The sequence below is a fragment of the Telmatherina bonti genome (genome assembly GCF_933228915.1).
Source record: "Telmatherina bonti genome assembly, chromosome: 11".
NCBI lineage: Eukaryota > Metazoa > Chordata > Actinopteri > Atheriniformes > Telmatherinidae > Telmatherina > Telmatherina bonti.
This window is the reverse complement of record NC_136629.1, coordinates 12,147,934-12,161,777: the sequence shown is the minus strand read 5'-3', so window position 1 is coordinate 12,161,777 and position 13,844 is coordinate 12,147,934. Positions and strand designations below refer to the sequence as shown.

The window sequence follows — 13,844 nt, the reverse complement described above, 5'->3', positions numbered from 1 at the left end:
TGGAAGTTTTAATTCCTGTTTAATTCCAAATAAAAGTTAACTCTTTTTTTTTTTTTATTTGGCCAAAAGGCGCAAAAACTTATAAGCCTCAACTGCAGTGTCTGGGCTTCAGTCCTACATAAGGCGAGCCGTGTTGGGGCGCATGCTGATACAAAAGTATTTTAGACTTTTTAGTTTTTGTAAATTTATTAATGAGTGCTTTGAGACGACGGGGCCGATGGCAGCGAACAGGATGCTTGTTGGGAACGACATGAGCTCTCACATCAGTCTCTAAAAGTCTCCATCAACACCAGAAAAAGCGGCCAGATTTGTTGCTAGTTGCTTTTTTGAAGAAGTGACCGGAGGGACCTGAAAACTTGCTAAATATAGTGACAAAGTTGCTAAATTTGTTTTATTGTTTGGATGTACGGATTATTACTTCATGTTTTTACTTGCATTCAACCGGGTCTCCACAACATACCGTCATATCAACACATTAAATAACACGCTGCATGCTTACGTTACACTTCCTTACAAATTAGCCTGATAGATTTCAGTGATTGAACAACGATGTTGATCAGTTCCAAATCTAGGTTTTCTTTTAGTTCCTGCATCTTGATATCTCAGTGATGCTTTAATAAATTTAAAATTTCAATGTTTTTCCCATATTGTTCATCTTTGATCCTCAATAGGATTAAAAAAAAGAGACAAAAGCCTCACCAGTTGTGCTAAAACCAATAAAACAGGACATTTTCAGCTCAAAGTTTACATCCCCGTGTTGCCAAAACCAGCCTGAAAGTCTATTTTAGGTCAATCGTTGTTTAGAAATGGTTAAGCTGCTGAAGGTGAACAATGATGTCATTGTTAGCAAGCTACTATCCTGTCAGATAGGGAACCAAACAAATGCCATTTCTTCTGTTTTATTTATCTGCAGTCTAACATGTTTTTATGACCGTGTCTGTTAATCTGTCGATGTAGCTGGGACCCAGACTGTCCTGGAAGGCGAACTCACAGAAGGTACGGCCCATTTTTTCTTATTAAATTAGTTATGAAAGAGAAACTAGATGCTGATGTGATGCACAGCTCAGTTTACTGCCCACTCTGGTTTAATGTAGACTCTGTAGGCTGTGTGTTAAAAGGTGTGCGTGTGCGTGTGTGTGTGTGTGTGTGTGTGTGTGTGTGTGTGTGAATGTTTTTAGCAACTCTCGGCTCTCAGAGCAGTCAGAAAACCTACCGAACTCTGCCCTTCAGGACTGTGGAGATCAGCAGTGCCAACAGCCTCGGAGGTGAAGGTGAGATTTTTCGTTAGTTATAGTTAATATAATCGTTATGGCTGTGACGATACGCTTTTGTCCCGATTTGATTCAATTCCAATGTTTTGGTGCTGATTCGATTTAAATTTGCGATTCTCATGATTCTTCGATAAAGCTGATTTCTAAAAACAAAAAAAAAGTACAAAACTTTTTTTGTGTGTAATTTTTCTTAATTTTAATTAAGAAAAAAACAACACAGTAGCCAGACTATCATTCTGCTGCTATAATGCCCAAGAAGACAAATAAAAAGATCAATAAAAACCAAAAAAATCGCAAAAATTTGATAATCCAATATTTTTATTCAAAAAAAAAAACCCCAATGTCAAAATTGGGAAGCAAAAAATCCTGATATTTGATTTTTAAATTTTTTTTATTATTATTTCCCACCCATAATCAGCGTTATGTTCCATGAGCATTCATACAGCATGTCTGAGACTGGTTCAGGTGATCTTTTTGTTATTTTTCATCAGCTAAAGAGAACCTGGCTCTTCTTTTCCGCCGTGTAAAAGATCCAAAGACTAACGTGAGGAAGGCAGCTCTGCAGGTAAACGGATGAGCTGGGTTTGCACTGCAGTAAACGCAGACAACATTAAACAGCCGTACGCCTCTTGGCAGATGATCAGACTAATGTTTATTCTCTCCACAGGCCTTTGTGGGTCTCCTGAAGCACGATGTAATCCCTCTGACCTGGGAGAATCTGGAAACTCTGTCAGAGCGCAGCAGAGACCCAGCTGTGTCCGTCAAGAAGAAGGCCTTGCAGTGTGTGGCAGAGCTGCTCGCTGTGAGTCCGACCACATGCACACACAAGACTCCTCAAAATAACATGTAGCAGCAGAAATATAACAGAATGTTAAATCTGACGTGTTTCTCCTGGTGCAGAAAGTGAAAATAATTTCCTCTGACTGACAGGCTAAGCCGGGGTGCAGGCTGGTCCAGAAGGCCTGGCTGCATGGTGTGGTCCCTGCTGTGGTGGACTCTGAGAGCTCGGTGCAGAGTAAGGCTTTAGAGGCTCTAGAGCAGGTGCTGTTCAGTCAGGTGAAGCCATACTCTGCCAGTCGTTACATGGATGCCAGTGAGAGGCTGACCTGGGACCTGCTGGGCCTGCTGTGTGACGAGTGCCAGAACCTGAGGTTGGGCTTTCGTACTGCGTTTTAACACACATTACATACGTTGTGTGGAGTCTGTGCACTGCAGTATGGTAAAGGTTTCATGTGCACATTGCAGTTCTGAGCTGTTTCAGGTTAACATTCACATCAGACTTTTTTGATTGGAATCCAAGTCCGTTTGCTCGGAAAGTCCACTTCGTTTGGGGAAATGTAAATGCACCACGTGTATTCTGATTCAGATCAAAGAGGCAGAAGCAGTCTGGAAACTCAAATGCAGGTTTCAGTCTGTATCAAGCGGACCAAATACCGGAAGCAGGCTGCAAAGTCACAAAAAAGTCACTTCCTGTACTTGACGTAGCATTGCATTGTGGGTAAATACATAGCGATGGCGTTAAGGGTCCTCTGCCTCATCTGGTGTTCATACTGCGTCCATTGCTGCAGTGTATTTCTGCAGTATACTTGTATAAGACAAAATAAAAAACCCAAAACAGCCATAGTTTTGTCTCCATGATCAACTCGCAAGAGGAGTTTTTTTCTTCACATGGGTGTCGTCCTCTCTTCTGCTAAATACTAGTGCAGCGCCACCTTTGGTGGGAATGGAGATATATTTTCCTAATGGTTTGGCTCGTTTGTTTCAGAATCTCCAAGCAAAACTTTTTAAAACTCAAGAAAAAAAAAACAATTAAAAACAAAACTTTCTAAAACTTAAGTATAATAAATAATCTCAAAATCAAAAATGATTAATCATCATGAAAACTATTAGGCTTTTATTTGGTTAAATTGAGTAGTTTTGTTTGTAGTTTCCTCTTTCTCTCTTTTCCCATATTCGGTTGCGCTTCACAGTCTTTTGTTTGGATTCTTGATTGTTTGGTTTAATTTCTGACACAAGTCTTTCATGGGCGGGGTCTTTCGGGGGCGCATTCCGATTGGCTGGTGAGTTTTGGGGTGACACAACTGTAGCCCAATAAGATGTACAAACACTTTCTTAGGAAGTTTAAGAAGTTGAAAATTAAAACAACTTCTGATTCTCTGACAAAGACTTTGAAACTGTGGAATTGTTGTTGTTGAATGGTTGTTTTCTTTAACCATCAGCATTCATCTGTGCTGCTTAACCGTAACAATGTAAACATCCTTAAAACCATTAAAAGAGTAAATGAGTAAACTGTTTACTTCTGAATCCTCATGAACTCAGCCATTTTTACTTTTTAGGACACAGTAGTTAAAACACTTCTCCATAAAACTATACTCTAGACTTGTATCAAGAAACTGATGCAAACTGTAAACATAACTCAAAGCTGAATTTGGCATACAAGGGTTTAAACAACATCTGGGCTACAGCTGTGTCACTCCAAAACTCACCAGCCAGTCGGAATGTGCCCTTAAAAAAACCATGAAAGGCTTGTGTCAGAAATGAAACCAAACAATCAAGAATCAAAACCAAAGACTGTGAAGTACAACCAGATAGAGAGAACAGAGAAACAGGAAGAGGAAACTGCAAACAAAACTACTCAATTTAACCAAATATAAGCCTAATAGTTTTCATGACGATTAATAATTTTTAATTTTGAGATCATTTATTTTACTTAAGTTTTAGAAAGTTTTGTTTTTAATTGTTTTTTTATTTTCTTGAGTTTTAAAAAGTTTTGCTTGGAGATTCTGAAACAAATATGATCCCATACGTTTGAACAAAGTACAGCGTGGCATGGATCCAGCAAAGGCATGGATCCCCCCCCCCCTACAACTGAGCCGAGTCCCCAGTCGGGTCGAGTCAAGCGGACTATCCTGATGTGAATCCACCCTAAGTCTCAGGCCTAAAACTATTCCAGCACGATGCTGGATCTCCAGCCTTCTACCAACGGTGTGAGAGGAAACTTGCTCTTAATCAAACACATATATGTATAAAGAGGATCTGGAGCGATGCAGCAGGATACTGTGGTCTGCTGGGGTAAATGCTGCGTTTGTCTGCTGATGGCTGCAGTGTTTCAGGATGAAATGAGATCGTTCATGCACTGGCAGAAAACTGATTTTTAATACCACGCTGGGACTGCAGGAAGGAACATCTGTCATCACTTCTTTCCTCGGTTTTTTTCTTTTATTTTTCGATATTTTATATGAAATATCAGGATATATCTGGAAAGGTGACGTCACACGATGATGAAATCTGTGTTTTGTGTTTGTTTCCCAGCCGATATTTCAGTCGAGCCTTCACCATCTGGTCCAAACAGAACAAGTTCACATCCGCCTTCGTCACCAACCTAATCTCACACACGGAGGCCGATCACGCTGCCGGAGCCTGGCTGCTCCTCTCCAAGGTGGTCACTTCATCCTCCACGCTGCCATATGGGAAGATCCTGGATGCCTGGAACACCTTGGTCACGTGAGCGGGACGCCACACAGTTTCCAGTCTGGACTTCTCCTCTGGATTGGTTCTAATGGTCTGGATTCATTCTGTCTTCATAGCGCCAGAGAGGTCGACGTGACGACCTGCTGTCACATTCTTTCCGTTGTGGGAGACATTGCAGTTCATCTGAATGAAGACACCAAGGACAAGATAGTTGGTAAGTATTTGCTGAAAGGGATGGTGGGAAAATTCCAAGATGGGATGTGGAAGTGTCCTGAGTCCTGTCTCTCTCAGCTGATCTGATGTCGTGGTTGAAGACCTTCACTTTGTCTCTGGAAGTGATCAGCGCCGCCATGCAGACGCTTCATCAGCTCGGCTGCAGCGAGGACATCAAAGAGACTCAGGTGGGAGAAAACACCCACATTTCTTCTGTAATTACTCACAAACAGCAATCAATCAATCAATCAATCAAGAATACTTTATTCATCCCCGACTGATTTTAATAAGAAGAAATGTGTGTAAATAAATGGCCCGATGAAGAAACGGTGCAGAAGTTGGTTTAATGTTGGCAGGAACTCCATCATCTGGATGTTTCCATTGTGTGCTTTCAGACCTGAGAGACCAAACCGTTCTGTTCAACCACCGAAATCTGATCCCTCCGGACCCGCATGACTTTTCTATGGTCTTATAATGATGACAGACAAACTATTTTTACGATTACTATTCCAGCTGCTCTAGTCCTAAATATTATCCACAAGTTCTTGCTTGGATTCAGGTCAATCAATCACTTTATTTATACAACACATTTCACAACAAAACGATTCCAAAGTGCTGCACACACAATCAGTTTACCACAATAGCTTTTATAAAAACACGACCTAAAAATAAATAAATAAATTATGAATAAATACATGAATAAATGAATGAATGAATAAATAAATGATTAATAAATGAATAAATATCATGAATTAATAAATAAATTGATCAATAAATGAATGAATGAATGAATGAATAAATAGATAAATAAATGAATAAATAAATTAATGAAATAAAAGCCACAGAGGACCACACAACTCAAGCAGTGGTAAAAGCCAAGGAATAAAGGTGCGTTTAACAAGACTTAACACGCTTCACAGTGGAGGCTGTGCTAAAAGCTCCGTCCTCCCCAGTTTAAAGTATTGTTCTGGGTACCACAAGTAAAACTGGCCCTTGGACCTTGGCGCCTGTGATGTATGGTGGGACCTGTTCATGTAAAACCTTAAAAACAAATAAAATCTTAAAATCAATCCTAAAATGAAACGTCAGCTGATGCGAGGGTCGGGGGTCATGTTTTATGGTCCCTGTGAAAAGTCGTGTGGCAGCATTCTGGACTAACTGCAGCCCGGACAAAGACTAAACGGATACCACCATAAAGTGTGCCGAGGTAGCCGAGATGTTGTGAAAAGCATGCATAACTCAGTGAAAAAGATTAAAACCTTTGATGGAAGATGAAGATAATAAAAACAGTATATTAAAACACCAATAATCTGTTTATCCAGTTTAAGATCAATGTCTGTCGTGACGCCAAGGCTGGTAACTTTGGAGCATAAAGGCACTAAAAGGTCTCGGGTCAAAAACAGCTTTAGCAAACAAGATCAGTGTTAACCGGGCCGCGACGCAGACAGTCGGTTAACCGTGTCAGGGGGCCATGGGCGGGTCGTCAGCATAAAAGTGATGCTATGTCAGGTTTTTTACAAATTTGCCCAAGTGGTAGAAGATACAGTATAAACAACAGACGACCCAGGACAGATCCCTGGTGGACTACATGGGAAAAGGGGGTTGGACAATGGTGGTGTCCCCCAGCCTGGTTCGAGTCCTACATGCTTGGTAGGACTCAAACCACTTAAAAGCAGATACCCCAACACCAACATAGTCTGTTCAAAAGAATTGTGGGGTTGACTTTATCAAAAGGAGATGTTAAGTCTAAGAGCTGAAGGGGCTCTTCACAGGCAGAATTCACAGAATCAGTGATTACGAAGAGCTAATTAAAAACCTTTAAAATTTCAGTCTCTGGACTGTGAAACAGTCTGAAACCTGGCGGAAACGGATCTAAAATCCCATTTTCCAAAAAAAATAAAAATGTAATTGTGCTGAAACAGTTCTCTGAATCTTAGATGCCCAAGTTAATTTGGAAATGGGCTGATAATTTGACAAAACTGTGGGATCCAGAGCCAATTTTTCTGTCCAACAGAGGCTCAACCACAGCTTTCTTACACAAACGGGCCACAGCCCCAGAAACCCTGTTGCTGTTGACGATCTGGGGTCTCATTTATAACCGTTGCGTATGCACCAAACAGGTCCTGAAACGACACTTTTCATGCAGTTTGTGATTTACAACAAACTTGAGAGAGAATGTATGGACTCTCACACAAACTCTGACACATCCGTACGCTGTTCTAGGAGGCAGAAGAAACTGGTGATGCAGACGGTGAGATGGGGAATAGAAGCCGCATGGCGTCATGATTCCTGTCAGACATTTAATTTGACCCCATATCAAACTTTAATCATAGATCAACTTCAACATTAACAGCAAAGTTATTTATGCTGCTGGCGAGTCACCATTATGTATCAGAACCATAGACCGTATATGAAAGATGGACGGAGGCTCCGACGGTTAAAAGTGAAGCCTATGTGGAAGTGCGCAAGACTGCAGTTCCCCCCTCATCCACTAGGGCAGCGGTTCACAAACATTTTGCAACACAGTACCCCTTGTAAAATATTTTTTTCAGCCACGTACCCCCTGACCGCTGCAAAGTACTTTTTGGTAAAAAAAACAAAAAAAAACAAAACATGAAATACAGCACTTTGTCATTTGCATTTGGTTTATTAAACTTTTTACTTTTTTTTTTTTTTTTAAACTTTTAATGGAGATTCAGTTTATGAATGTATACTTACATTGGATGAAATGTATTAAATATTTATAAAATATTATATTGTTTAAGAATGTTTTAAAGAAAACAAAAACAAATATATTTTCAAAACATTTTACGTACCTCCTAGAATGCCTTGAAGTACCCCCAAGTGTACCCCCATTTGAGAAACAGGGCACTAAGGGGTGCAAAACAAAGCAGATCCCCATAGACTCCCATGTTAAAAAGACCAACTTCACAGCAGAAATAAACATGTTTACAGCCTGGTTCAAAAATCCATTTTAGGTTTAATAGGTCAGGTTTACCTTCATGACAACTGTGGGGGGACTGAATTTTTTTCTAACTTGCCCGGTTAAAAGTAATTAAGTCTCAAAATTCAGCATATTTAGGGGCGTGTCCTTTTGATTGACAGGTACCCGATCCCCCGCTTCAAGTAAGAAGAACGTAAAACAACTGCGGTTTTTAGCTGGTTAACAACGTGACTTAGCTTTAGCCCGCTTACCTCCATTAGCTGGGTAGCTCCTGTTATCTCCGGGTTAGCTCGGTTAGCTCTTAGCTACAGAAAGCTCACTAGATGTTAATCATCCACCATGATGCTCACAGCCCCCCCCTCAGCTCTTCCATTTTGCCCATATATGTATTTTCTGGACGAGACGACACGCACGCTCCTGCCAAGATGGCGATGATAGGAACCGCCCACCGAGCTTCAATTCAGTTCTTCAGAAACCTACGGGTGACGTCACGGAGGCTACTTCCATCACTTTATATACAGTCTATGATCATAACCTATTAAATATACAGTAGAAAGGCCTATAAACCAACTTAAATATGAACAACTGTCATATATCATGTTTGAAACAACTATTTTGTTCATTTTTTAATAAATTCTTTTAATGTGTTTGAGATGTCGGACACGACGTCACACAAATTACTCAGTAAATTTGTAACTTCTTTCAATTCACCAATTATCTATCCAGTTTTGCAGAACAGTATTTATCAGCCATCCTCCTCCAGATCCGCCAGATCCAGGCCGATCTCAACACGTCCCTTTATCCGTCACGCCGCTGCTGTCATCTCCACCTCAATCACCGACATGTCGACGTCTGCCTCAGTGAAATCGCGATTCTTTGCCTTTTTCTCCGTGTTTGTCATCGTAAATCGTGAAATAGCATTGATAAGCTGCTCATTCAGATACACCTTGATATTCATGGGGTGCTTTGCTTCGACCGCTAATGGTTGGATGTGGGCGCGTAGAGGACAGAACACGATGTGGAACGTTATACACAAACGTTGAGGTACAGGTGTGACTTATAAAGGAGAAATTGTGAGTCTTGCGCATGGTTTTATAAATCTGGATTTCCATTTGGCGTATGAACACTTTTAGTATTGATCCAACGCAGTGTTTTATATATTAGACTCGTGGAGTTGAGTCCGATAAGTCCAGAATATTTTCTGTTGTCATTTCCACTCAGGAGAAAACTTCCTAGTGAAGTCACAATGTTTGGAGGACGTGAGTAGTTTAGTCTTAACTGTGGTCGTGGTAGTTTTTTTTTTTTTTTTACATCTAACCTTAAAAAATGGAAATAACGGCAGTTTATATTTAGCTCACGTAAACAGATAAATAAATGTTGTTTGTCGTTGTTCCTTCAGGCTTTTCTGAACCAGCACTGTGGTGAACTGGTGTCCATCTGCGAAGCGTATTTGGCCGACATTGTCCTCACGGAAAACGGAGCCAACAACCTGAACGTGGAGCTGATGGTGAGATCCGCACGCTTTTTCCTTCTGTCACTGTCTAACCCGTTTCTGCTCGACTGCTATGCAGACGCACAGTTTGGTCTGTCTGCTGCTTCGCCAATGCGCGTAATTTCATCCGTTTTTAAGGAGCTTAGCTTGTGCAGAAAACGGAGCAATACCACCGGAAATGGTGGGGGCAGCGTTGAGCTGTTTAACTGATACACATCCAGAGAAGAAGAAGAGGAACAGGAAGAAGATGATGTAGAAATCACCAAATAAAAATAAGGACTAACAAAATCTTTTTCAGTTTTTTAATATGACTTTATGTCATGACAGAAATTCCATATAATTTTTTTTATTTTAATCTCAGTTTAACATTTTTTTTTATTGCTTATGAGACATCATTTTATGTGCATGAGTGTGTGTGCATGTGAATATGTCATGTATATGTGGATTTATGGGTAAGGATGGAAAGGTTCTTTACATTTTTAATGTAAAGAACTATCAGTTGCATTTCTATGAATCGTCTCACTGATTCATAAAGACGCCATTAGAGAAACATTTAAAGACTCATTACGTAACTTTCTGACCTTAAAACGGACGTGTTAGATGACACAGTGGCATCCATCATGCGCGTTTCTGGAGCTGCTGCTACCCAACAGCGTCCAGAGGTGAAGAAACCGACGCTATACAACCTTTTCACCCGGGAACACGACATGACGTTTCGCTTCACGGTATAATGAGGAACGAGCTGTTTTGAAATTGTAACGACGCTGATGGGGAGTATGGTGAAAGTTCTGAAGTGTGTCTTTAAAAATGATGTTTTCTTAATCTTGTTTCTTTAAACTGTCAGAAGTCTGTCTTTCAGGATAAAACTGAAGTGAATTTCAGGTTTGATATTTGACCGTTTAGGAAACAAAAGCGATATTGAGGCTGGAGACTGTCATCATGTGTGCATCTTTAAAGAATATGGAGTTATTGTCCATTGATAACACTGATCAGAGGGACGTCTCCATAGTGACTCCTGGGAATTTATTGTTTCATACCTTTTGACTAAGTGTGTGTGTGGAGACAGTGTGTTGCCATGTTTCTGAGGTAGATTACGTCCATCTGGAGTTTGATAAACCTTGATTATCCAGAGAAAATGAGTTGCATTCCAGTGTAGCTTTACTTTTTCTCCTGGTCCCAGTCAGACTCGGACTGTGATGAAGAAGTTTGTTTTCTCTTCCAGATCAAACACCTTCACACGCTGGGTGTTGCGTCTCTCCAGTGTCCCGCCATGGTTGGAAAGAGGACGGTGCTGCTGGTGGAATCTGTCCTCACAGCACGTTCAGACAAGCTGAGAGGTACTGGGACGTCTCCGGCCTCATCTGGAGGGAAAAACTACAGGAAGTTACAATCCAGAGATGTTCCTGACAGTTTACCTTTGGTTCATTACTTTCCATGTTGTTTTAGTGACAGAGCATCACCATCAGTTCAGCAGAAGCTGAGGCCAACACAGCTAAACTAAAATAAAGGACTTAACCAGACTACAGAAGGAACCAAACCACCAGCAGGTCTCCATAACTTCAATATAAACTAGAAACAAAGGGCAGCTTTGTCCCATTGGGCTGTTTGGAGACAACTTGAGAGTTTATGTACAACAAAACCCAAACAGACATCAGCAGAAAGCTCAGGCCTACACAGAAAAACCACAGTTTGACCGGCCAAAGTGGCCAAAAGGCCTAAAAAACGCAGGACTGGCTGGAAAAGGCCTCCAGTTACCAAAGGAAGAGGGCTGAGATGATCACCTGGAGCAGCACTGCCAATAACATTTAGTCATTAACGTTTGTAATGTAACATGTATGGAGAATAAAATCTGGAAAATTTGGTTTAAAAGTTAAAAGAAAGAGGTCGGTCTTCATGTCAGACACCTGATGAAATGGTTTGTCATGGTCCTGAAACCAGTAAGGGCTCAAAGGACACGTTATATATTAGATATGTACTGGATTCCAGTAGCCCAGAATGGCAGAAGGTATGTTAAAAACAAAAGCTAAAGGGGGGCTGAGGCGCTCACCCCCCAACAAACACGAGCACGGTGTCTGAAACCAGTCCAGTAGTGGGCTGTCGGATCTTTTTACCTAGAACCATCAAGCCAAAACTGAAACAGAAGTCAGCAACTCCCAATTTAACCAGTGATAAAACCCGGGATATCTAACAACTTATCACAGTAAAGCAAGGCAGGTTTGTGTACTTTCCACCGCAGGGTGCTTCACATGAAACACACAACGCAAAATGCAGAAGAAACATTAAATAGAATTAAAACAACCAAAAAAATGAAGTTTTAAAAAAACCCAGAAAACTGTAAGAAAATATATTCACTTTTTTCTTTCAAAGGTTTTATTACACAGTGTCAATGAATGTGCAATACAAATATTTCTTTTGTCTTACTATTCCAAACCAAACAAAATACATAACAATAACAAACAATAAGCATCTACAATAAATAAAAATGAATAAATAAATAAAAGAAGAAGAATGGAGAAAAGGCGACTCAAAGGCACTGATGGTGGATCTTTAAAAAATAAAAGTCTAAAAACGGGCCACAATTAGAATTTATTTTCAGATCCACAAACTGTTTCTCATTTTTTCTAAATCCATCCAGGACATAAAACCTTCATCTATATTCAGTGTTTTTTTTAGATCAGATCGATCAGATTCAGGTTTGAATCCGGCTTCAGGTTTTCTGGTTTGTTCCAGACACGAGGAGCAGAAAACTATTCAGCCTAAACTCTGCAGATGGACAGAAAACTAGACTGGGTCTCGTTTAGCGAGACGCACCCCCAGCAGGTCTTAGTAAACCACGGGGACGTGTCTGCCAGTCGGGTCTAAAAGTCATCGCTCACAGGAAATAAACGCCTGACTTCTGATGTTTGTCTTCATGTCGGTGGTGACCAGAGAGCCAGGAGGAGCTCCCGGCCTCGCTGCCCCTCTCTCAGTTCAGAGACAACTCGCTGCCCCCCCGAATCAGAGCCCATGGAGTCATCACATTAGGTAAACCGCCTGCTACGTCTCCGTGGCGTTCTGTGGAAACGGCGTTGGCCTGCTTGTGTTGATCCTGTGTGTCTGCACCAGGAAAACTCTGTCTCCAGCACCAGGAACTGGTCCAGAAGTACCTGCCAGTGTTTGCCAGGGAGCTGGAGGTCGGCACAGACGTCGCCGTGCGCAACAACATCATGGTGATCATGTGCGATCTGTGCGTTCGCTACACCAACATCGTCGATCACTACATCCCCAACATCGCCAGCTGCCTGAGAGACGAGGAGGCCGTCATCAGGGAGCAGACGCTCATCATGCTGACCAACCTGCTGCAGGTGGGATCTGCCGTTTCATCCAGATTATCGTCTCCCAGAGAAAGTCTCTAGAACAGGCTGTTTAGGTTAATATCAGACCAATAATCAGGATTATTCTTTCATTTCTCAACACTATAAATGTGTGAAATCACATGAATCACACACTTGAAGTTTTATTTATTTCTGTGTTTTGATGCCAACATGACAAAATAACGTAAAAACAAGCTTAAAGCGACATAAATCTTTCTTTACCAGTGTAAAGAAGAAATAAATTCTACATATTAACTCTGGATTTCTCAGAGCAAACTGATGAAAAAAGGTTAGGGCAGGGATCTAGGGCTGCAACGATTACTCAGGTAACTCGAGTACAAAAATTGATCTGCCTCGAGGCTCCGTTTAATTAACATCACGTGGTGATATATTTTAATGTACGCATCATCGTGGCATTCTCAGACCACTGCTCTGTTCGGAGGGACTACATCACTGTTTCAGTAAACATATAAAACATCTAAACTTGTATAAAATATATAAAAACAGTCGCCTGCGGTGTGTCTGTACAGTATGACTGTTTCACCCGGACATGTCAATCAGCAGCGGCGAGCGGTTTGCTTTCTGTCTGAAGATTCTCGTTGCTTTGGTCTCTAATGGCAGAGAATGAAGAAGAGGGGAGGAAAAGACTGAAAAGTCGCAGTGTGGGACCATTTCACACAGCGCGTAACGGCAGGCTCTGTTCCTGCAGCAAACTTTTATTCCGTATCAAACAGACACACTTGTAACAGGCGTGTCGTCCACCAAGACATCGGCTAGTTCTTACTCTGGACATGTTTACAAGTCAGTTCTTCTTTCTGCGTGAATTTTTCTTTTAAATCGCAGGAATTCGCGATCGGTTGAGAGTTTTTCTCCACACATTGAGCGCGTGCACAAACACGCTGGCTGCACCAAAGTATCACATTTTAAAACATTTTCCTCATGCATTAGGTAGTAACAACACGTGCAACAGCTTCACAAATATACATTTATAGATTTACTTTGGTTGAGTTTCTAGTATTTGTTTTATAAATTATAATAAAAGAAAAATATAATCGTTAGAGAACTCGATTACTCGTAAAAATAATCGACAGAGTACCCGA

At 41.0% G+C, this 13,844-nt stretch overlaps 1 protein-coding gene across 1 annotated transcript in view; it reads left to right on the top strand.

Moving 5' to 3' along the window:
• Nucleotides 1-13,844, top strand: part of ncapd3 (non-SMC condensin II complex, subunit D3) — a gene marked incomplete at both ends in the record, with an annotated part of 48,378 nt that overhangs the window by 18,339 nt on the left and 16,195 nt on the right. The window contains 12 exons of the mRNA XM_079248706.1: nucleotides 958-996; nucleotides 1,179-1,271; nucleotides 1,763-1,836; nucleotides 1,939-2,073; nucleotides 2,202-2,422; nucleotides 4,584-4,775; nucleotides 4,859-4,956; nucleotides 5,034-5,143; nucleotides 9,299-9,406; nucleotides 10,614-10,728; nucleotides 12,320-12,415; nucleotides 12,497-12,735. Coding sequence (XP_079104832.1) covers nucleotides 958-996; nucleotides 1,179-1,271; nucleotides 1,763-1,836; nucleotides 1,939-2,073; nucleotides 2,202-2,422; nucleotides 4,584-4,775; nucleotides 4,859-4,956; nucleotides 5,034-5,143; nucleotides 9,299-9,406; nucleotides 10,614-10,728; nucleotides 12,320-12,415; nucleotides 12,497-12,735 — 1,520 coding nt within the window. The remainder of the gene's footprint in view (nucleotides 1-957; nucleotides 997-1,178; nucleotides 1,272-1,762; nucleotides 1,837-1,938; nucleotides 2,074-2,201; nucleotides 2,423-4,583; nucleotides 4,776-4,858; nucleotides 4,957-5,033; nucleotides 5,144-9,298; nucleotides 9,407-10,613; nucleotides 10,729-12,319; nucleotides 12,416-12,496; nucleotides 12,736-13,844) is intronic.